Source organism: Trematomus bernacchii, unplaced genomic scaffold (genome assembly GCF_902827165.1).
Source record: "Trematomus bernacchii unplaced genomic scaffold, fTreBer1.1, whole genome shotgun sequence".
Classification (NCBI taxonomy): domain Eukaryota; kingdom Metazoa; phylum Chordata; class Actinopteri; order Perciformes; family Nototheniidae; genus Trematomus; species Trematomus bernacchii.
Window position 1 is genome coordinate 4,651,382 of NW_022987714.1, and position 21,638 is coordinate 4,673,019.

Sequence of the window (21,638 nt, forward strand, 5' to 3'; positions counted from 1 at the left end):
TGAAGGCCACACTGTCTCTGTTCCGATCGGTTTTCGGGCATCTGCTGTCTGTCCTGTCATGAAGTTGTGTGGAGTAAAGGCTAGTGTGAGATTTCACTGCTCACTCCGTTGTTCGTGCGGCTTCGCGTGCACTGAAATGCTTGACTAGCCGGAGTTACTTTTCTGATGATAGAGAGTTCACAGTGGGGATTACCGGCTGCCTAAAGTCATGGTGGGAGTTTTCGCGGGATGAGAAGCACCAGGGGCCGCGCGCGCTGGGGACATCCAGGGCGCCGGTAGTGCGCACCCGCAGGAGCAGCGGTGGGTGGCGGGCAGGCGGACGGGCTTGCGGCGGGGTCGGTCCCCTCCTGATGACAAAGCGGGTGACCCCACCGATGAATAACTCGGGAGGAGCTTTCGCATGAGAGACAAGATGTTCGCAGCGTTTTTTCCCCTGAAGAAACTGCGGCGCAATGGCAAATATCTTCTGTTCGGGGCGATTCTGCTGGTCGGAGTTGTGGCAGTGTACCATGAGATGGTGGCTGCAAAAGCTTGGAGCAGTGATACCAGTAAGTCTGTGGTCGCCGGTTACGACAGGTCTGACTCAACAAGTGTTGTTGATTGTTTTTTTAAGTGATGCATCATTCACACTGGGCTTGGATCTAACAAACAACGTATTACTGATACAACAGCATAACAATGGAAAGTGAGCATGTGCATGAAAAAGTTTGCAGAAAGATCTGGCTGCAGGAAAAATGAAGGGGTCACGCAGCAATAGGTAAAACTGGTGCAACTTCTAAAGAAACGATGCAACAGTATTTTCTCACTTCCTTCCTTACTTCTTAAATCTGTTAAGTTACTTTGTTTTCATTCATTTCATTGTCTCACATTTGAAGCTGTACTTTTATAGTGATAGGACTGCAATTAAAACATATATATTTGAACCACCTAATTTCTAATTTTGGATATAGCACTAATCTTAAAAAAAAACCTACAGTAAACTGCAGTTCATCAACACGACAAAGTGCCGCTGGATAAATAACCACAGAGATTAATCATCACCTCTCTGACACATATTAAGCAACATATTTTAAATTATGTGTGGTGAAGCCAAAGACAAAACATGTTTCCATGATGTGCACTGTGCACAATAAAGTTTTAACTAACTAATTTACAAAAGGACTATGCATTGCAGTTGTATTGGATTACAATTGAAGACTTTTCATTTGTTGTAGGAGTCAATATGTGAGCATTAACAGGAATACACTTTACATATACTTTTACTTTTCTTGAATCATGCTGGATTTTTGCACAGGAAACACGAGCCTAGAGCAGGTGAGACAACAGGTCGATTTAAAGAGATGGAGCAGTGTGTGTGTTTTAAGAGCAGGGGAAAGAGCGAGGGGGGGGGGTAGGTCGGTCAGATTGCAGGTTTACACTCAGAAGGAAGTCTCGTCTCACACTTGGTAATCCAACTTCCTGCCCATTACCTTATTTACTCCTGGGTTTACCATCTGTTGCATTGTACTCACACCCAAGTATAACATAAGGGTGTCACCGCCATGGCATGATTGGAGATGAAAACAGTGAAAATAGTCAGGTTGGTGTCTGCCCACAAGAGAGAAGTAACAACACATGAAACACACACTTTGAACAAACGGCTGACGTGTAAACACATGCCTCAGACCTACATTACAGGGCTCGTCTATCTACACATTCCTGGGCTGTAGCCCCTTCAACACAGTGGGACTTCTGTTAAGGACCACATATAGCCTCCAAACAGAGCTGAAAGGCCAAAGTGAAGACCTAAAAGTGTAATGGAAAAATCACAGGAGATATTACAGCGTTTTTACAGGCGTCAAAAGCTGCAATCTAAAGTTTTTTTGTAAATCTTAAACATTAAAGATTTTTTTATGTTACATTCTTTTTTATGTACACTCAATAATCAGACATAGGCTCGTTTTTAAGTCATATTATTTGAAAAGGATGAGAGGAAATAGCATGTGTAATTTGTTGCTCCAGTTAAAAGAAAATGCCAGACACTCTATCTGACACTTAAAGGTAGGGTAGGTAAGTTTGAGAAACCGGCTCGAGATCGCTAGAATTTGAAAATACACAACCGGAGAAAATCTGCCACTTCCTTATAGAGCCCCTCCTCCAACACACACGAACGCGCACATGACCAATGAGGGCACGAGATAAATTTGTGCACAGATGGAAGGCTGACAGGCAGGTAGGCCATCCAGTTATTTTAGCCGGGCCGGCTAAAATGATTGGTCGTGCTTTTTACAGTATTACGGCTTCCACAGATGACATTTTTTAATGGATTTTTTGTCAAAGCACTTAAGATATTCATTGCTATCGGGATGTTAAGAGCATTCCATGGAATATAACAAAAAGTGTATCTCGAGCCGGTTTCTCAAATTTACCTACCCCACCTTTAAATGCAAATGTAATTGCTTATGATTTTTCAGTCCTCAGGCTTTTTTGAAGTTCAACAATCATAGTAAGACACAAGCACCGTCATAAAGACAAGAATGTCAGTAGGCCTCTGTAACAGCAGTTTTTGTCATGAAATATAGATTGCTATTTCAACTTGACACATGCTGGAAGCTGTCCCTAATCTGATCATGCAACTTCTGTTGCAGGGAGCTATACACCTTTTTGGTTAACACAGCTTGAAACTTTTGAGTATTCACCTTTATTCAAATTAAGCAGCAGTTTTTAAATATCTGTCACCCTTAAACAACACATGTAAAGAAGAAAAGGCTGTCTTGCTTCGATCAACATATTTTTCTCAAAATATCTAAAATTATTATGACATCTCTATACCAGATTAGATATTGTGCTTACAAAAAAATATATGTAGTGCATTAAGCATTACTGTTTATGTGTAATACGTCACTAAACACCTTAGTTCAATGCTACGCTACATTCTGCACACACACACCAATATGTTATAATCAGGAAATGAGGATCAAAGAGGTCGAAAGTACAGTTTCCGTCCATGTCGTCATTAAACTGCAGTATAGGGTCCCCTGACTGAAACTGAAAGGGTGAGACTGTCACTGCTATAGGTGTGATCTCAGGCTCAGCTCTGCAGATATAGGTCTTCAAGGGACGGCTTGTTTTTCCCACATGTAGGTCACATGGGCACTTAAGAACATAGATAACCTATGAAGTGCTGCAGTTAATAAATGTCCTGATGGAGAAAAGGCTGCCTGTGTGGGCGGGTGATTTTATTTCTATGGTGTCATCCTCTCTATGGGCAATCCTCCATCATTTCTAGATAATCGTTTTGGTAACAGCTGTATTTCAGTTAAAGCTGGGGTAGGTAATTTTGGAGAAACCAGCTCGAGTGCGCTAGAATTTGAAAATACACAGCCGGAACAAATCTGCCAATTCCTTACAGAGCCCCTCCTCCAACACACACGAACGCGCACATGACCAATGAGGGCACGAGATAAGTTTGTGCACAGATGGAAGGCTGACAGGCAGGTAGGCCATCCAGTTATTTTAGCCGGGCCGGCTCAGATGATTGGTCGTGCCTTTTACAGTACTACGGCTTCCACAGATGACATTTTTTAATGGATTTTTTGTCAAAGCACTTTAAGATATTCATTGCTATCGGGATGTTAGGAGCATTCCATGGAATATAACAAAAAGTGTATCTCGAGCCGGTTTCTCAAACTTACCTACCCCACCTTTAATGATACATACTTTAAACCAGCCGATCAAATGTGTCCTGGCAAAAAAACGCTTGGCATGACTCTGACTGCAATATGCTACTTATGCCATAACTGGTACCTTTACTATTTGTGAACTGCATATTTCACTGTCTTAACTGTGTGCTTTACATAGACTCCCACCAAGTGAAACAGTGTCTAAAATCCTTCTAACCCTAACAAATATTCCAGTAGAGAAAATGTTTGGGCTGCAACAGGAGGGTAGCTGTACCAAATGTAGAATATAGTCTACAAAATAGAGCGCACAGACCAAAATGTCATGATAATACAACAGCCACATGAAAATCCTCCAGTCTCTTTGTTTAGATGTAATTGATGTGTTCTGTATAAAGGCTGAAAGTCTGTCGCCCTGCACCAATTTTCTTTTATCAACTGTAACATGTCAGCTTTGAGTCATGAAGTCCACCAAACAAAGCCGTACAGCCAGTTTGAAATTATTTAATTTGATGATGGCATAAAAGAAAAATAATTCAACAAATGCATTATCCCTCCGAATATTGTGACAGAAAGGCAGCGGTATAAGGCTAAGTAAAAGGACTGACTGCAGCTGAAGATAAAAATATTCCTCACTTGCTTTTCCTAACCGCTACTCTAGAATTACGTGTGTTGCCAAAATTATCCCACATGTCTCAAGGGTGTGTGTGTTTGGAGATCTCCACCCTAGTGATAATGACAGACTGCAATTCACTCAATGACACCACAAGCTCATACAAAACCAAACACAGAGGTCCTTCTTTAAAATACACACCACCCTATAATTTGAAAGATGCCAGAAGAGGTTAAAAGGAATAATATTTCTGTATCTGTTTTACCAAAGTAAAACCATAGCAGCTCATGGAAGGCTGTGAGTAAGATGAGTTAAATTCACTGGTCATCTGCATTGAAATGGAACAGGGAGTGGATGGGTGGGACTCTGTTTGGGACACTGGTCTCCTTTGTTTGCCCATAATAAATGGATGAAAAAGGGAGAAAATCGAAATCTGGTAATACCTAAAATAGGCTACGTGTACCTGCTATCAGACATCCAGAGAGTTTATATTGGATGTGATGGGGGGGCCTTCATAGTTAGGTCATTTTAAGGCGTGGTTGTGCTATGCTATTTACAGAAGTACTTTGAAAGAGTTTTTCTTCCTACGTGTACATTCATGCTTTCTCCTCTCCACACTCCCTCTCTCTGTAAATAAACTGATTTTCCTGAACTAAAAAAGAAAAAGAAGCAGACAGAGAAACACAGTTTATAGATTAGAATACATTTGTTTGAATGTGAAGTGAAGGCATTATATGAATAACAACCTGCAAAATCCCACATTACATTTAAATCATCATAAGAGTTCTTAAGACAAATGGACCCATCTGTGGACAGTCGATGCATACTTGCCTGTTAGCTGATTGTTTTTAATAATTTCCTCAGGTATGAATCCTGACAGCAGCAGCTGGAGGAGATCCATGTTTGACGAAAGGGTAAGTCTAGTGGCGGGGGAAAAAATGATGATAGAAAATACGTTGGTACCAGGGTGTGTGTTTTTGTGCATGGAGAGGTAGAGGAAAAACAGGATCAGACTTTAACGTGTGTGTTTTTCAGGTCAGAAGGGACCATCAACCAGTCTCTGTGGAGAATTCAACTGCTTGGAGGGCCAGCTACACTCCACAAACCTGGAAACCAGAGGTGTGTGTGTTTGTGTGAGCGGGTCCAGAGTGCTGCATGCTTAAACGCTCTGTCTCACCTCTTTTGAACTCTGAATAACCTGCCCAGGCCTGCCCACTTCCCTCCCACCTCAGCTCTTTTGCTTTTGTGTACAGTATGTTTCCTCCAGTTGGGTGTTCTTCAGCAGCTTCCATTGCTCTGTCATCATGTTTCCACTATATTAAGCAGAGCTGTGCTTCGGCCAGTTGCTTGCACCTCATGTTTCATGTTTAGGGGAGGCTGTTGCTGTGTCTGGCTCCGCAGACCAGAGTAAGCAAACCTGCATTAGCATTGTAAAAGCCCCAGTGATCACCTATGCGTGGGTGCCAAGTCGCTGATGGGAAATTGTTCACTCCTCAAACCTGGTAATTCATTAACTATCAATGTTACAACCAAACTACAACTAAACGGGCTGATATGACAATATATTTGTGAACTGCCCTGGATTTGTATGATGTTTATTCTAGGGTAGTTATCCCAGTAATATCCATCAAAATTCTACTTTGTGTGAAAATTAATACAATTCAACTAAAAGCATTTTCTCACCAACTTGATAAAGTATTATTTAATTAATTGATTTTTGTTGTTGTTGTCAACATTGATTCATCTGCCGAAATGTTCTCAATTAACTGATAAATTGTTTGGACTATAAAAAGTGGGAAAAGTATTCTCTCAGTTTTCTATAGTCTAAGATAGCGTCTTCAATTGTAGTGTTTTGTCCAACTTACACTCTAAAACACAAAGCTATTCATTATTAAATCACAAAAGTAAAAGAAAAGCTGAAATTGCTCACAATTGTGAAGCTTTCACGAGAGTACACAGCAATACCAGTAAGGAAGTCCATTAAATGTCACACCCTTCACAGATTTAGAAGGGAAGGAAAGCTAAAAAGGTGCGGTAGACCCATGAATGAAATGAGTTTTAGCTTGAAAGCAAAGCCGCTCAGTGGCCTTTGATCACAGACATTAAAACACAACGAAACAACGTTGTTAAATTATTGAAAGCAGCTCTGAGCCTGGGTCACGCTAATATTTAACTTACTGTGCTGATGACAGCTTAACATTTAGCTGGACTGCTAATGAAATCTGATGAACTGCTATACTGAGGCTTTGGCTCCTACCTGCATTATTCTGCCTCTGTGCTGCCACCAGCACACACAGATCAGATAACATGGCCTCTTTGGCAGATGTCACACAGGTGTTTGTTTACAGGACATCCAGGCCCCTCCACTGCCTCTTTATTTGTATGCGTGTGTGCCATTGTTTCATGGCTTTGTTGGATTCGAGGCGGGGAAACGCTATTTGACAACGGTTTCCACTGTCACATAATTCCTGTAACCCCAGCCCACCTGTGTATAATACAACTTAATCAAACAGATAATCTCAAATAACAGATAAAACATTCCAACCCACTTTTGTTCCCAGATATGCAAATAGATTTGGTCTCATTATTTGAATAGATTTTGAGATATAGTGTATATATGAGATGTTTGCCTCCGTCATAATTAAATCTAGTATTATGTACACTGAAAAAGAACACAAAATAAATCTGAAATAATACATTTGTTTTTTTACATTATATAATGCTTTGAGCAGCACAGATCACATTCCATTGAATGTCATACAGTTGGGAAGACTCCAGAAATATAGGAGCCTTTATTTAAAAAAACACTAGCAAATAAATAAACTAAAACTGCACAGCTAGTTACCACTAGATAAATGCTTTATAATTTAGGTAAACCGACCCTTTAAACAAGGCTTGTCTGTACTCAGAAAGTGGGTTGGGTAGTTGGTATCAGGTGACTGTTGGAATCAGTAGTTACGTCATTGTATTGTTAAGTGGTATCCAAGGAAGTCTGTATTAGTATGTTTTAGTTTACCAAGTACTGAAGCCAGATGGTTAATTGTCCCACTGCTGACTGACTGCAGCACAAACACAAGTGGTCCCAACACTGTCCTCTGTCTTCCTTCCTGCAGTATAAGGGACAGGCCAATCTGCATGTTTTTGAGGACTGGTGTGGCAGTTCTACAGCTGACCTCCACAAGAACATACACTACCCACTGTATCCTCATGTGAGTAAATACCTTATCTTCATTTGACATGTGTTATGTTGAATTGATTGTTTTAACTGTTAGCCACACTAGCATGTTCAAGATTACATTTTCAAAGGCTTAATTGTCAGAAGGACAATTACTATATCTTAGTTTTATCATATTTAGTCCCAAGTTCATTCAACATTGCAACATACAATATACTTAAGACATAAAGAAGAAGACATAAACTAATGCAAAACATCAGTGCAATTTACACATATGTGCAAGCAGGAATAAGTATAGACATATAAAATAGATTAAGATAAAACAATGTAAACTATACTCAACAGTAGAAAATATACTGTAATAATATATTTTCATGTTGCAAAGTCACCATCTGCACTCACTCGGACTAAAGTGCTTTTAAACACACACACACGGTTTGTTTTCACTCAGAGGTGCATTCTACATCTACGTGCTAAATCCTCACGTCCCTGGACTCAAGATGTCGTCTCACTTTGAGTAAGCATCATGACTGACTCTTTGTGTTTCCCCTTCCTCCGCCTTTCAGTCCAGGACGACAGTTAAGAAGCTGGCCGTCTCTCCTCAGTGGACCAACTACGGGCTCAGAATATTTGGTTATCTACATCCTTACATTGACGGTACAACATGTACTTTTTCATCTAGTTTCGGTCTATTAGCATGTACATGTGTGCAATACGTATCACTCTATCTTTTACTTAATCAGTCACTTTATCTCCTTTTTTTTCTCTCCTTGTCTCTCAGGAGAGTTTGTGTTTGCTTTGAGCTCTGATGACAACTCAGAATTTTGGCTCAGCACAGATGACTCTCCCGATAACTTGCAGTCATTGGCATGGGTCGGAAAGGTATGCTAATCTATGAGCTTCTGAAGCAGCAGTTTATCCTTTCCTCAAACCTTACTGTCTGTAATATTTGTTTACATGTGGGCTTTTTTTCTCTAGACTGGAACAGAATGGACAGCCCCAGGTGAATTTGAGAAGTATGCCAGTCAGACCTCCAAACCAGTCTGGTGAGTTTTGACAATATATTTCACAGGCCTTTGTGTTAAAAAAACAGCAAACAGGAACAACTGTTATGACACAGACTTTTTGCGTGACTGCAAAACTCAATTGTTGGAGACCCTTAAGTAGTTCTACAAGACATGAATGCCATGCTTCATCAGGGTGTGTGCTGTGTGGGTGTGGTCTTATCAGATTGAACAGTGGCAACATAAAGAATAGAATTGTGATTGGTGCGCTGTTAAACGGGAATTAACATTTGTCCTTTGTCACTCTTCCTCTACAAAACATACATAAAACAACACAAGCTAAATAAAAAATCAACATTGCCAATCATTTTTAATTTTAATTTTGTAAGTCTTCTTTTTGTCAAAGTGTAGAACTTATGCCAGAACATCAAACCAATGCCGTAACGTAAGCAGTTTACATCAAAGAACCCATGCGTAAGCATTTCTGCTTAAAACGTATATGCACTTCTGAGAATTCAACCTACCGTTTTTTTTTCAGGCTGTGTGGGTGGGGTTAACTGGAACCAGGCAGGATATTTAGTAGGCTACATGATGATACTTTTGTTGGTTGACATCAACAAGAGCCTGTTCTGCCACAAGTGTCCGCTTCAATGAGATGAGCTTAAGATTGCAGAAATAATATATTCAGAGAAAACAAACTATGTACCCAAAATAAACCTAATTAAAAAATATATATATATCTGCTTGAAGAGGCTGCAGAGGAAAAGATACTGGTGAACTGATGTTTATCTGACCGTGGGAGCTGCAGCATTCCTTTATGTATCAAATCAACTTTATTTATATAGCTCAATATCACACATTTGCCCAAAGGAGCTCTGCAAAATGTACAGCATTTCCTTAGGCCATTGATTAGGTAAGGAATCCTTTAACAGTATCAAATCAAATAAACTACTTAGGAGCCCACACACACACTTAACTAAAAGCTAATTTATTGTGTTTCTATTTAGGAACAGTTTAGGTTGTGTCAGATGTGACTAATATACTGTATTTCTTAATATGACCCTTTACTGTCTGACAGGCTGTCTGCTCAAAGAAGGTACTTTTTTGAAGTCATCCACAAGCAAAACCACAGAGGGACTGACCATGTGGAGGTGGCAGTAAGTCATCGAAAATATCCCCTCCTTTCTTTATTTGTCTTATTTACTTGTTCCTAATAGCCATATTAGGTCTATGCTCATTTTCCTGTTCAATATGAGTCATAAATGGGAAGAAACATGCAGTTCTTTGTGTTGTTTTCACACAGTGGCAGCTCCTTGACCAAGGCTCTCGTTTCAAGGTTATTGAATCCCATCACATCTCCCTCTACGTTAGTAAGTACAAAGAAAACCCATACATCAATCCTGCTGTTTAAACAATGCATCACTCAGTAAATCTGTCTTAGTCTAGAGCTCAGGGGGGGGTCTCCATCTCACATTGTTTCAATCTAAAATCTGTTTGCCTTTATTTCTCTGCAAGGAAGCTCAAACCTGCTTGTCAAGTCAGTGGTTTTGTTGCAACGTAAGCAAAGCTCTTACCGTCATGTCATGTGATTTGTCCCACAGATGAGTCTGCCTTGTTAATGAGTGACGTAGCCCACATACCACAGACGGCTGCAAGCCACCAGCACACCCCCACAGAACAGCAGAAAGGTGCAGCAGACATGCTGAGGGAAGACCCGCGAGACTCTTTCTACCAAGGTGAGAGACGTCTCACTGTTGGCCTCTTTCTTTACCACACAGTAGATAAATTATCTCATCTTCCATTTCCTACTCTTCAATTACAAGTACTGTGCAGTTTATATCCTCCCACTCAATTCGAAGTAATCTTATCTCAAATGTGTTGTGTGTGTTTTGCAGTGCCTTTGCTAGACAACAAGTTCCTACAAGGTGTCCTTCCTGACTGCTCGTACAAGCCCAGCTACATAATAAAAGACTTTCCTCTCCTCCGCTATCAAGGACTGCAGTTTGTATGTATTTATAAAGTTTGTTAATTTACACCCACAATATTCTTCAGAGCTCAATATTCACACAAAAAAGTCCTGAATACAGATGAGGATTACATTGAAGACACAGTGTTTCTTGTTCCTGCTCCAGAGTTATACAGGACGTTTTTTCCATCTTTCATAGAACTCTTATTTTGTTTAAATATGTGTTCCTTCTAAGCAGGAATCTAAATGATGGCAGTATTTAATGCCCTCGAAGAACTAGTTTAAAGATGATGAAGACATGCTGCATCGATTGGAAAGCGTCTCACATAGTAGCATGGCCTCTGATTCCCTCAGTTGATCCTTTAACCTCAACCTGATTATTCGTCACTTTGGGCTGACTACCTGAAGTCTCTGCTGGTTGCCCAGCAACCTCCTAGTGACAACAAGACACAAGGATGTTACTGGCCAACAAAGAAATACTCCTGCGCATAACCCCTGATAGCCCACAATATGTTGATTTGACACTTTGGTATGATACATCGTGTAAACTAGTGACCTTTAATTTATTTTAAATGCTTTTGAAAAGAGCCAGGTCAGCAGTGTCATTCTGTTTTCCCTCAAGGCCGTTGTTCCCAGTACATTTGGGAATGCCATTTTAAAATGCAATACATTTTGGGATATGTTTGATCTTGAGCCATCCAGCCTTTGGATCCTTCTCATAAAAAAATCACACATTAAGGGAGCTTTTAAAGATGGGACAGACGCTGTAATGTATTCGGCATTAAAATGCATACTTTGAAGGATTTGGCTGTTGAATTGAGACGCAGCTTTTATGTTAAGCAGTTAGGACGTAGTAGCAGTTTTATATGAGAGTGATATTGACCTCCTCACCTCAACAAAACTATTTTAGTTTGGAGATTATTTGAATATGCACCTTACTTAACATATTTTCTGAAATCTGCTGAGAAAAAGAAACACATGCAGTTCTGTTATTGTCTAAACTCTGCACAAACCTGTTGCATCCCTCTGACATTCCTTAATACAAGATCTCCTGATTTATCAGCAAGCTCTCATAGCTTTAACAGTGTCATTTATTCTTCCCAGGTCCACATGTCCTACATCTTCCCCAATGACTACACCCGACTTACACACATGGAGACAGAGAACAGCTGCTTCTACCCCGAAAGTCCCTACTACATGAAGATGTAAGACTCCATGCATTAACATGATCCATATGTAGTAACACTTGTGTGTCATTCTGTACTAAATGAAATGCAAACTGTTGGACAGAGAATAATTAAAATAGGTTTACAGTATGATCAACAGAGGGTGCTGTTCAGTGTTCACATCACAACATGAAAGGGTTTTATTTATTATTTTTTTAAAGAGATTCAGTTCAAGCAATACAGTGATTTGTGATCTTAATCTAACATCAGGCCAATTCATTTATTATTAATCTCTGCCTGATTATGTGTGTTGTCTCTAGGTTTGGTTTCTCCAGATACATGAGACTAGACCGACCTGATACGCAGGAAACAGGAAACATAGGACAAGGTCTTTTTAATTTTTTAATAAAAAAAAAAATGTAAGTTATTTGTATTGTCAGTCTATAACAGTCTTGTTTTCTGTTTAGATTTTGGCTTCCAAAGAAGAAAATCGGAGCAAGTTGAGGAAGATGACTTTAACAATGAAACCTATCAAAGAGAAAAGGAAGCAGGGTGGGGCCAGGTTGATAACGCAATCTTTCCAGACTATGGTGATGATTTTGATGATTATGCTCAGAGACGCAGGCGCAAACTCTTCTCCTTAGTCGTGCAAGACACTAATAACAAGCTACGGAACACGTCTGACACAAGACGGCACACAGATGAGTTGCAAAGGAGGCAAGGGAAAGACATTGTCCCAGAGCCAGAGCAAAAGAAACCAGCCCAACCTCAGCAAACAACACCAGCCTCAAAACATCAACCGCCTCTGCAACACAACCGCTCACAGTTAAAGCTGGAGAGCCGGATTAAAAAAGTAGAAAAGATAAAACTGAAGGGAAAGTTAAAACCAGCAAAGAAACGAAAGCCTGAATCAGTAAAGACCGCTGTGAGACCAGGAAAGATAAATCCCATGAAGTCATTGGACAGAGAGCAGCTTAAACCAATGGAACAACCAGCAGTCCCCTCAGAGCAGCTAAATTCTAAACGGCTTAATATACAGAGGTCCCGTAAAATGAACAGTACCAAAAATGAGAGACGCAAAGACTCAAAGCTTCAACCCTTAGAGAAGGCTAAGGAGGATGCTCCTCCGCCTGAAAAACCCACAGTGGACCTTCAGCGGAAGTTAGTAAAGATTGATCTTCAGCCAACTGCCAATCACCAATTTGCGACTCCTAAGAAGGACATTGATTTAGCATTACTACAGAGCGCTCAGAGGGACACATATACCAAAAAAAAACGTAGGGATAGGGAGCGAAAGAAGAAAATGCCTCTGCAGGATCTAGAAAATAGCATTAACAGAGCAAAAATTATGGCTGAAGGCAAAATGGAGGAAAAACAGTCAGTTACGAGAGAAGTGGAGGACCAAGGAGGGGAAGAAGAGGAGGATCGTAACAGGGCAGTGAGACAGAGAGACTCTCTGTGGGGACCAGGGGAATACTTTGAAGGTACGGATGACGAGAATCTTACCCCAGCGCCGGTGTTTGACACTGAGGTCAACTGGAGCCAGACTTTCCAGGTCAACCACCTGGACCTTCAGGCTCAGCGGTCGGACTGGATCGACCTGCAATGCAACATCTCAGGCAACGTGCTCCTCCAGCCCCGTGACGCTTTGCCCATAGTCCAGGCTTTCATGAACCAACTCAACCAAAAGCACCATGGGTAACTACTTTTTTTGTATTTGCACCAGTGACTGCATCACCTGAATCTTGAGTTGCTTTCATGGCAGAAATCAGCCTCAATGTTTTTTTCAATAATTAGAGATATAAAATGGGTAAAAAGATAGAATGCAATTTGTTTTGGTTGCCTAACTTCTGCAAGATGAATACTGGTATCTCTGCGGGATGTGAAATGTTTTAATTTGAATACATATTTCAGTATAAAATAAAACCAAAAAGAAAAAACAGCCTTACAGTATTTGTGTAGCAGAAATACTTCATGTTTTTCTTAACTTCCTTCTTGTTTATTATGTAACAACCTTTCACATCTATTTTAGAACAGCTTGGTGAGCTTGACCCATAGTTTGAGACCCACTGACCTAAGTGAAAAAACAATTATAGTATATAATAAATGGAGAAAAAAAACGTTGTCACATTGTGAAATCAACCTTTCAATTAAATATAATAGCAAGTACAATCTGACCTTCTTCACGTATACAATTAAAAACCTGTATATATTAAAAGTGCATTTCACTATGTTTTTTTATATTCTTTCTGTCCTTGAAGGCAGTTCACGTTGGTGCGTGTGGTTAACGTTGTGAAGCGTGTGGACGGGATGCAGGGCAGCCGCTACCTTGTGGAGCTTGAGCTGAAAGATGCAAACGGCCAGCTGCTGCGCCTATCGCACTACATCTACACTCTGATCCGCCATAGCAGACAGCCCAGCAAGGACTTCCGTTTCCAACGACAGGAACCTCAGCTAGTGCTGTGTAACCCGGTGGGCTTCCGCTGGAACCCAGAGGCCACCGTTCACTTCATAGTACCAGGTACATCCACCCTTCACACGCCCCTTTTGTTCATTTGTTCATTTGTGATTTCATTTCACCATCTTTTTGAGTCACAAATACAACTAGAGAATGCAATTCCTGAAGAAATTGCTAGTGGGAATGCTTTATGCTGAAAAGCTGACGCTAAACTGCTATGCTGAAATGTAATGTGTAAGAAGAAAGTGAATAATTTAGATTGAAATGATACATGAACACTGGGGGCTAGAATGTTTGATGAAAGAATAAAAGAAAGTAAAAGGCTTGGAAAAGCAGCAGAATATTTTAACTGCAAACTTTTGAACTAACTTGATGGCGAATGATCTGTTGCCATGCCAACGGCATTTGATGACACCCCATAATACGCTTAGATGCGTTGATGGCTGCATCGTTACCAAACCTGTGAAGTTTTGGGCTGTTTGGAGTATTTTCACTGAAGTTATGAGAAAACCGTGTTTCAAGGCGAGCATTGTGTTGCCATGGCAACGGAATTTGAAGAAATCTCAAAACTGTCCCGCAGATGTCTTCACGGCTGGACTGTTAGCACACATGTGAAGTTTGAGCACTTTTTTAACATTTTCATAGGAGTTATACATTACATTAGGAGGTTACATTACTCTCTCTCTTCTCTTGATCGCCTTCTCTCTCTCTTCTCTTGATCTTCGGCATATGATGACACCCCATAATTGACGTAGAGCTGTTGAGGGCAGGACCATTAACCTTTATCTGAAGTCTGCTGCTCTGAGCATGTCAGTTGGAGTGATGACATCATCGTGTTCCATGACACAGGTGTTTATATTTGAGCTAACGAGGTGTGCAGAGATCAAAGGTTTCCATTGTTCTGAATGAGAGATAAACCTCTTACATGTGAACGTTTTGTCGAACAACCGTAACAGATATCTGTGAAATTTCAAAACGTGAAGCATGTCAAGGAAGTTGAGTATCTGAAGTGTAATTTTTGTGTACGTTCGGGTTAATAATGTGGCCTTTTTGGCAGTTTAACTAAAGGTGTGCGGCTGCTGCCGTGAGGAAATATCAGCCTGAAATTACAATGGGCTTTAATGGAGGCATGTTGAAAGTTTTTGTCACTTCATGCCCTCAAGAGGCATTTTGTTTAATTATTTTGCTTAATTATTTGTCATTTTTCAAGCTACGAGATGTTTTCCTACGTTTGTCATGAAAGATTATGTCTCAGGAATGTAGGGTTTGGGAATTATGGCAGTTTTAAAAAAAAAGATATGAAGGCAAATTTCAAGATTTCCTACCCTCTAGCTGTGACATCACGCACTCTAGTTAATGTTAAAATCTGAAGAAAACCTCTTTACCAAGGTCTGAACAATGTTTAATATCTCTAAAAGTAAGAATCTGATTTAAAAGTTGTGTTACACGAATAATGTCAGAAAGATGTGTAACATTTTAAAGTTGGAATGAGGTTTCTGAGTGAAAGTATGAATGAACAGTTAGCAGTTGAAGTCGCATGAAGATTTGTTGAAGTCTGAAGAATTTCTCCATTGACTTCCATGTTAAAAATGTGATGTATTATGGGATGTATCTCTGGAATTATGAAAGTTATGAATGAGAAAAGTAATAGCCATCGATTCCCGACCGAGCTGAACATTTTGATGTTTGAACGGAGTTTCTGCGATGTTCAATGCGGGAGGAGAAGAGGTGCTAAATTCCGGCGGAATAATAAACTTTTTGTCCGTAGAATAACATATAGTTGGAATGCTGTATCAGCATTCCCACTAAATAATCTAATAAAAGGTACTTGGGTGATAAACATTTCACTTTAATGGATAACAAACAACTCTCAATATGTCAGCACTTACTTCTTTGACCCAATTACCTGTAGAAGGTCTCATATTACTATTATTAGTCATGTCCCAACCACAGCATCCTAGTCATTATTTTGTTTCTCAAAGAAAAAAAGACCTCCATTATATTACCATCCATGGCGGATTCAGAGCTGAATAAAAACTCAGATCTCAGTGGACCTTTTGTAAAAGAGGAAACCACAGAAGCCAATCTTTTAAATGCACAGGAATAAGGACAGGCCTTACGGGATTAGATCCTAAAAATGAAATATCAAAGAGAAAAACCTTCTGGCACCCTGGAGATTGTGTCATGGCAAGACTGTTGAACTCGTCTTATACAATGAAATTGTTCAGTTTACACTGAGGCTAAATAATAGTGCCCAGAGGTCTTTATTCACTTCAGTAATCAAATATATGGTGTATTAATGTCAGTATTGTCTATTTTTTGAAGAATAATATAGTCAAGGGAGTTGACATTGAAATACTGATTGTAGATAACATTTTCAATAGTTCCTTTTCTTTAGTTAAAGATACATGTATGCTGTTTATCTTCTGTTGTTTTGTCTTCATCAGATGTATTATATGACAATAGTACCGTCAAAATGTCGTACTCAATTCATATTTTCTTTTTTTGAGTGTCTATTCAGTATGACAGTTAAATACTGATGATGTTTTTTTCACTTTTTGTCTATGCATGCATTACTGACCAATTGTCTATACAACTTTCAGTGAAAAACCAGGCTCGCTGGGTGCAGCAGCTGATTGCAGATATGGAACAACTTTTCAGAGAAACCAGAGACTCCAACTTCAACCTCATCATCGCCGACTACAACAGCACTGACATTGATGTGAGGAAGGCTCTGCAGAAGTCCTCACTCCCCAGGTATGTGTGTGTGTTTTCTTCACTTTGATGTTCAATCTTAATGTAATAAAACTATCACACAGAATATATTTGTTCTAAAATGTTGCCCGTTGAACATATCAGGTACCAGTATGTGAAGCTGAGCGGAAACTTTGAGCGCTCTGCGGGTCTGCAAGCAGGAATCGATCTTATAGATGTGAGTATTGCAACAGAGTTTTAAAATGAATAGACACGTGTAAATAAAAGTAAAACCATATTTGTATTGATTTTCTCTTCTCATTCTCCCTAAGGATGACCACAGCATTGTGTTTCTGTGCGACCTCCACATCCACTTCCCTCCCTCCATCATTGACACCATCAGGAAGCACTGTGTGGAGGGATACATGGCGTTTGCTCCAATAGTGCTGAGACTGTCCTGCGGGGCTACGCCATTAGATGCCAAAGGTAGATGCAGATTCTCCCATCTTCAGTTAAGTCAGTGAGATATTGTTAAATTAGTTAGTAGTCAGGAGTGAGGGTAGGAACCCTGTTAGATGTACAGCAAAGTTGGAGAGAGAAGGTAAACTTGAAGAGGGGACAGTGCTGGAAGCCTTTCGTTGCAGACAAAATTGGCTGGTTTGGTTTGACATGAAAAGCTGCCATTCCTAGACTTTTTGTGTTGTGCCTGTTCTATATATACAGATTACTGTACGCTTTTCTGTGTTCTGTGCTTGTTGTGTTACGACTGACCCATCATAGGAAGCCCACTTTTTCAATGCTCCTTTGTCGACTCAGGTAGTCAGTATTAAAACAAGCAAGTTGTCTGCATCCACAGATGGGAAGGAATCTACACCGAAACCTCAAAGCTCTTAATTCTTGCATTGACATGTAGGATTAACAGCTTAATCCCTACAGCCACACAATCAGACTTGCCAGGTTGTAACAAGGGGCAGGGGTAGATGAATAAAAAGTAATGTTTTGCTCACATTGATTTAATGTTCAAACATCAAAAGCAGCGCGCTGGGAAGTATTGCACTTTTAGGAGAATTGTGGATGTAGGCAATTTTACATTTATATGAACATGTGGACATACCACCTGTATTGCAGGTTACTGGGAGGTCAACGGCTTTGGCCTGCTGGGCATCTTTAAGTCAGATCTGGACGCAGTGGGAGGAATGAACACCAAGGAATTCAAAGAGCGCTGGGGAGGAGAAGACTGGGAGCTCCTCGACAGGTTTCTCCTTGTTTCTTCAGATTAATTTTTTTCTTGCTCATATTTTCTTTGTCTATTTCCTCTATTTGAAATTCATGTTTTTTGTTCCACTTTATTGTGAATAATATTTTTTTTAATAGGCCAATTTGAAATATGTGTTGCCACTCAGTGTTGCTGTTACCAACAGTAATAATGGTCTTTCCACTTACATACTCGACTTTAACAAGTTCATGCATGTCCCTTTAAAGTTGTTTAAAAGAACTCTTGGCTGAGTGTGTAAACACTGAGTGGAGCAGATGGATTACAAAATAACTGCTTTAATGCATTGAATAGGACAAACAGGTGATACACAACAGTGTAAGAGTGTCCTTGCGTAATTTTTTTTAATGTTCCTAAAGCAGTGGATATTACAGTGAGCAGGGACCTCATGCTGCATTATGTTGCAAGATTATTATTATTATTATTATTATTATTTTTAGGTTAGAAGCCATTTTTAATAATCAGATGAAAAAACAAGGCGGCATTTACCTTCACATGCCTTTTTATAATACAAAAATATATATCTCGAATAAATCAGTCGAAATCTAATGTTGAACAAAATAATGTAAATTAAACCAACTAGTATACGTATTTCTGTTAATAAGTAGTTTAAGTTTTGTATCTATATGGGAATCTGCGCCGCAAGAATAAACAGTTTGCGCCTGTTTTCATTGAGTGCTGGCCAATTATTAACCTTAATATAGATGTAAGTTACCAAACTCTCCCCTCCTTTCTTCTTCAGGATTCTCCAGGCAGGACTGGAGGTGGAGAGGTTCTACTTGAGGAAGTTCTTCCACCACTATCACTCCAAACGTGGCATGTGGAACCGCCGTGTGTCGCCTAGGCACAGTTGAGCCTGTCACCTGCTCACTGCACCATAACAATGATCGCCATGGTTACAACCACGGCAACCAGAGCACTTTAAGGCCAGAGCCTGATACATGCATAACCGTACATCCTGCTGTCCGACAGCCACGGTGTCCAAAGATCGGATACTGTCTTCATTATGTGAGCTGTGTGGAGAAAAAGCAATCCACAGCAGTGACAATCGTTGTTAAGGAAATACTACTGATAGAGTTTATTACACTGGATGTTCTGTTGACTACTGCTAGGTTACTGGTGGATGAGTGCCAACGACTGTGTGATATTACAAATGAAGATACACCATGTCACCTGACTGAGGCAAAGATCATCTGCACTACCTACTGCAAAGGAAGTTCTCTGATCCAAAGACAAAAACGTGAATTAAAAATGGAAGTTCAAGGATGTATACACACACAAGTGACCTATATCATCACAAGTCTTGCACATGAGTCTTAACTGTTTGTTTTGTTTATGACAAAAGGAAATATCTGTGTTTGACAGCAGATTGTCTTTATGGTAAACACAGCCTTATTTTTCATGTTGTAAATTATGGAAAACTTTATATTTATTTTGTCAATGTGTAGGATTTGAGTTTAAAGTTATTTTAAGTGTACCTCCGTTTACCTGTTAAGTGCCCCCACTTATTTGTTCCATTAGGCTACATACTTAATGTGCCTTCTTTTGTGAATGTGGCTATTCAGGTACTGGGGCCACAAAGTGCTGTTTTTACAGATTCAGGAAAAGCCTTAAACTGGAAAGAATTTAAATATTTAAGTTAATTTTACGAGTGTATCATCTAGTTTTGTCAGAGAAGGACTGTTAGTTATATTCTGACAGGTATGTTTGAGTTGCCCAACTTATCACAGACAGTGTTGGCATATGAATAAACAATCCAATATGAGAAAACTGAAACCAAAAACTGTTCTCAGAATAACTGCTTTTTTGCCTACACTGCCACCTACCAAAGATAATAGAAGTTGATTGGAATAACCTCTACCTTATAATATAAAGAAAATCAGGGTATGTTTTTTAACATGACAGACTATTGAAAATGTAAATATATAATTATGGGCCATTTTAGTCACAGATTAGTTTTACTGAAATGTTTGTCTGTACTGCCAGCTCACATTATTTGTATTACTCTATTTGCTAAACGTAATAGTTATTTTTTCAGAAAAATAATTGTAATTTCACAAATCACAAAATCTGTCTTGAATCTTGGGAAGAGTTATTTTTACTGTCAGCAGTAAATAGAGTAATACAGGAAATATTGTAGCTGAAAAATATTGTGTATTTTTTTCATACTGTTTATTGGCATTTAATACAGCATTTTCTCTGATTGTCCACATTCCAGTTAGATGTCTTGTGCCTTTCTTAGACTTTGAAATGTAATACATGTTGAATTGTTTTTCTTTTTATTAAGGGCAATCAAAAACACCAAATTCTGGTGTGATGCCAGACTGATGGTTTTGGTTTGTAACACTGCCAAGATGAGTGTGATTTCCCCTTGTTCATGTAGCAAAGCATTGAAACTTTTAAATGTGGTTTCTGTTTTGACCAGAATGTTTCATGCTTTCCTCTTTTACTACTCCTTCATCTCTTACATTGTTATTCTTAGATATACCTCATCCATCTCTTTGTGCTGGCAGACGAACTGCCTTGTTGTACGAGTCTCTTCTCTCAGGTAGAGTTTTTTCTTTTTTACCATGCTTTCACCAATCTGAGAAATAAATTACTTTTGCCTTAATTTCCATGCAGTATGTGTGCTTTTATTAATTTTCATATAAAATGCAATGCAAGTAGTGGACTGAGCAATCTCAACTGATATCACAAATCTGAGATATTCTGGCTGTTTACTGTCTTAAAACAAAAAAAATAGCTCTTTAGACACATTCTCAAATTTCTTTTCAGTTTTGAATAACAGGATGTATGCTATGTTGCTATGTCCCATGTTCCAAGCAAATACATTTAGTCAAAACCTGTAATTGTCCTCAGGCCGGGACTCTTATCAAGCACAACATGTTGAGCAGGTTGGAGATTGTATGCCCAAGTAACAACACATTTCAGTGGCATGGCAAGTGTCTCAAAATGGATGATTCACATGCCTGTTATTGTAAATCTAGGTGTAACGTACAGCAGGGGCTGCTTCGTAAAGTTTTTTAGGTGGCGCTATTGAGCCACCCTGCCACACCAAAACACACCATCCATATCCGTTAACTAAGTGAATCACATGGCCGACTTCCTGTTGGATTTAAGATATGCCTTTAAGAAGCTATTTTTGTGCGTCTCACCATGCTACATATGCCCACAACATTTCACATTTCCAGGTGAAACTTGATCGAGGGGCTGCCTTTTGGCAACTTTGTTCGGGGTGCTTTAGAGCTTTTTGCCCAGGCCCCAAGAACGCAATCAAGTCAAGTTTGGGGGGAAAAAATCAACAGTTTGCAAATGTTTAGGCCTTCAATATAGCAATTTATTATGCCAGTAAAAGCAATGGCACATCACAAGAGAGTAATACCATGAAATCACTTTAGAAAAGACATCAAAGCACAATCCGTTCTGTGTTTACTTGGGGGTATTAGATCAATGTCAATGTTAAATAAAGGTTTAGTATTGTAATGTGACATAAGACACACTGCTTGCCTGAAGGTTGTTAAGGATTAATAACCTTCACACCTTTAGCATACAGCCCTCAGCATTGTTAAAACAGCAAACAGACAGCCAATGTTAGAAAAATGGACACCTACAATATTTCTGTCTTAACAA

At 39.5% G+C, this 21,638-nt stretch overlaps 1 protein-coding gene across 1 annotated transcript; it reads left to right on the forward strand.

Moving 5' to 3' along the window:
• Window positions 1-87: 87 nt before the first annotated feature.
• Window positions 88-20,620, forward strand: b4galnt3b (beta-1,4-N-acetyl-galactosaminyl transferase 3b). Its single transcript, XM_034141198.1, has 20 exons — window positions 88-548; window positions 5,137-5,186; window positions 5,308-5,391; window positions 7,386-7,481; window positions 8,014-8,104; window positions 8,229-8,329; window positions 8,426-8,493; window positions 9,530-9,608; window positions 9,755-9,821; window positions 10,053-10,187; window positions 10,347-10,456; window positions 11,522-11,622; window positions 11,904-11,971; window positions 12,051-13,281; window positions 13,845-14,104; window positions 16,645-16,798; window positions 16,901-16,973; window positions 17,068-17,221; window positions 17,864-17,990; window positions 18,751-20,620. The coding sequence occupies exons 1-20, from the start codon at window positions 401-403 to the stop codon at window positions 18,860-18,862; spliced, it is 3,309 nt and encodes a 1,102-aa protein (XP_033997089.1). The 5' UTR covers window positions 88-400; the 3' UTR covers window positions 18,863-20,620.
• The last annotated feature ends 1,018 nt before the right edge of the window (window positions 20,621-21,638 follow it).

Bases quoted from the DNA above. Each gene is read 5' to 3' on its own strand.
- b4galnt3b (XM_034141198.1), top strand. From the start codon at position 401: ATGAGAGACAAGATGTTCGCAGCGTTTTTTCCCCTGAAGAAACTGCGG. The intron at 9,609-9,754 runs GTAAGTCATCGA...GTTTTCACACAG, and splicing joins CTGACCATGTGGAGGTGGCA to TGGCAGCTCCTTGACCAAGG. The intron at 17,991-18,750 runs GTTTCTCCTTGT...TTTCTTCTTCAG, and splicing joins GACTGGGAGCTCCTCGACAG to GATTCTCCAGGCAGGACTGG.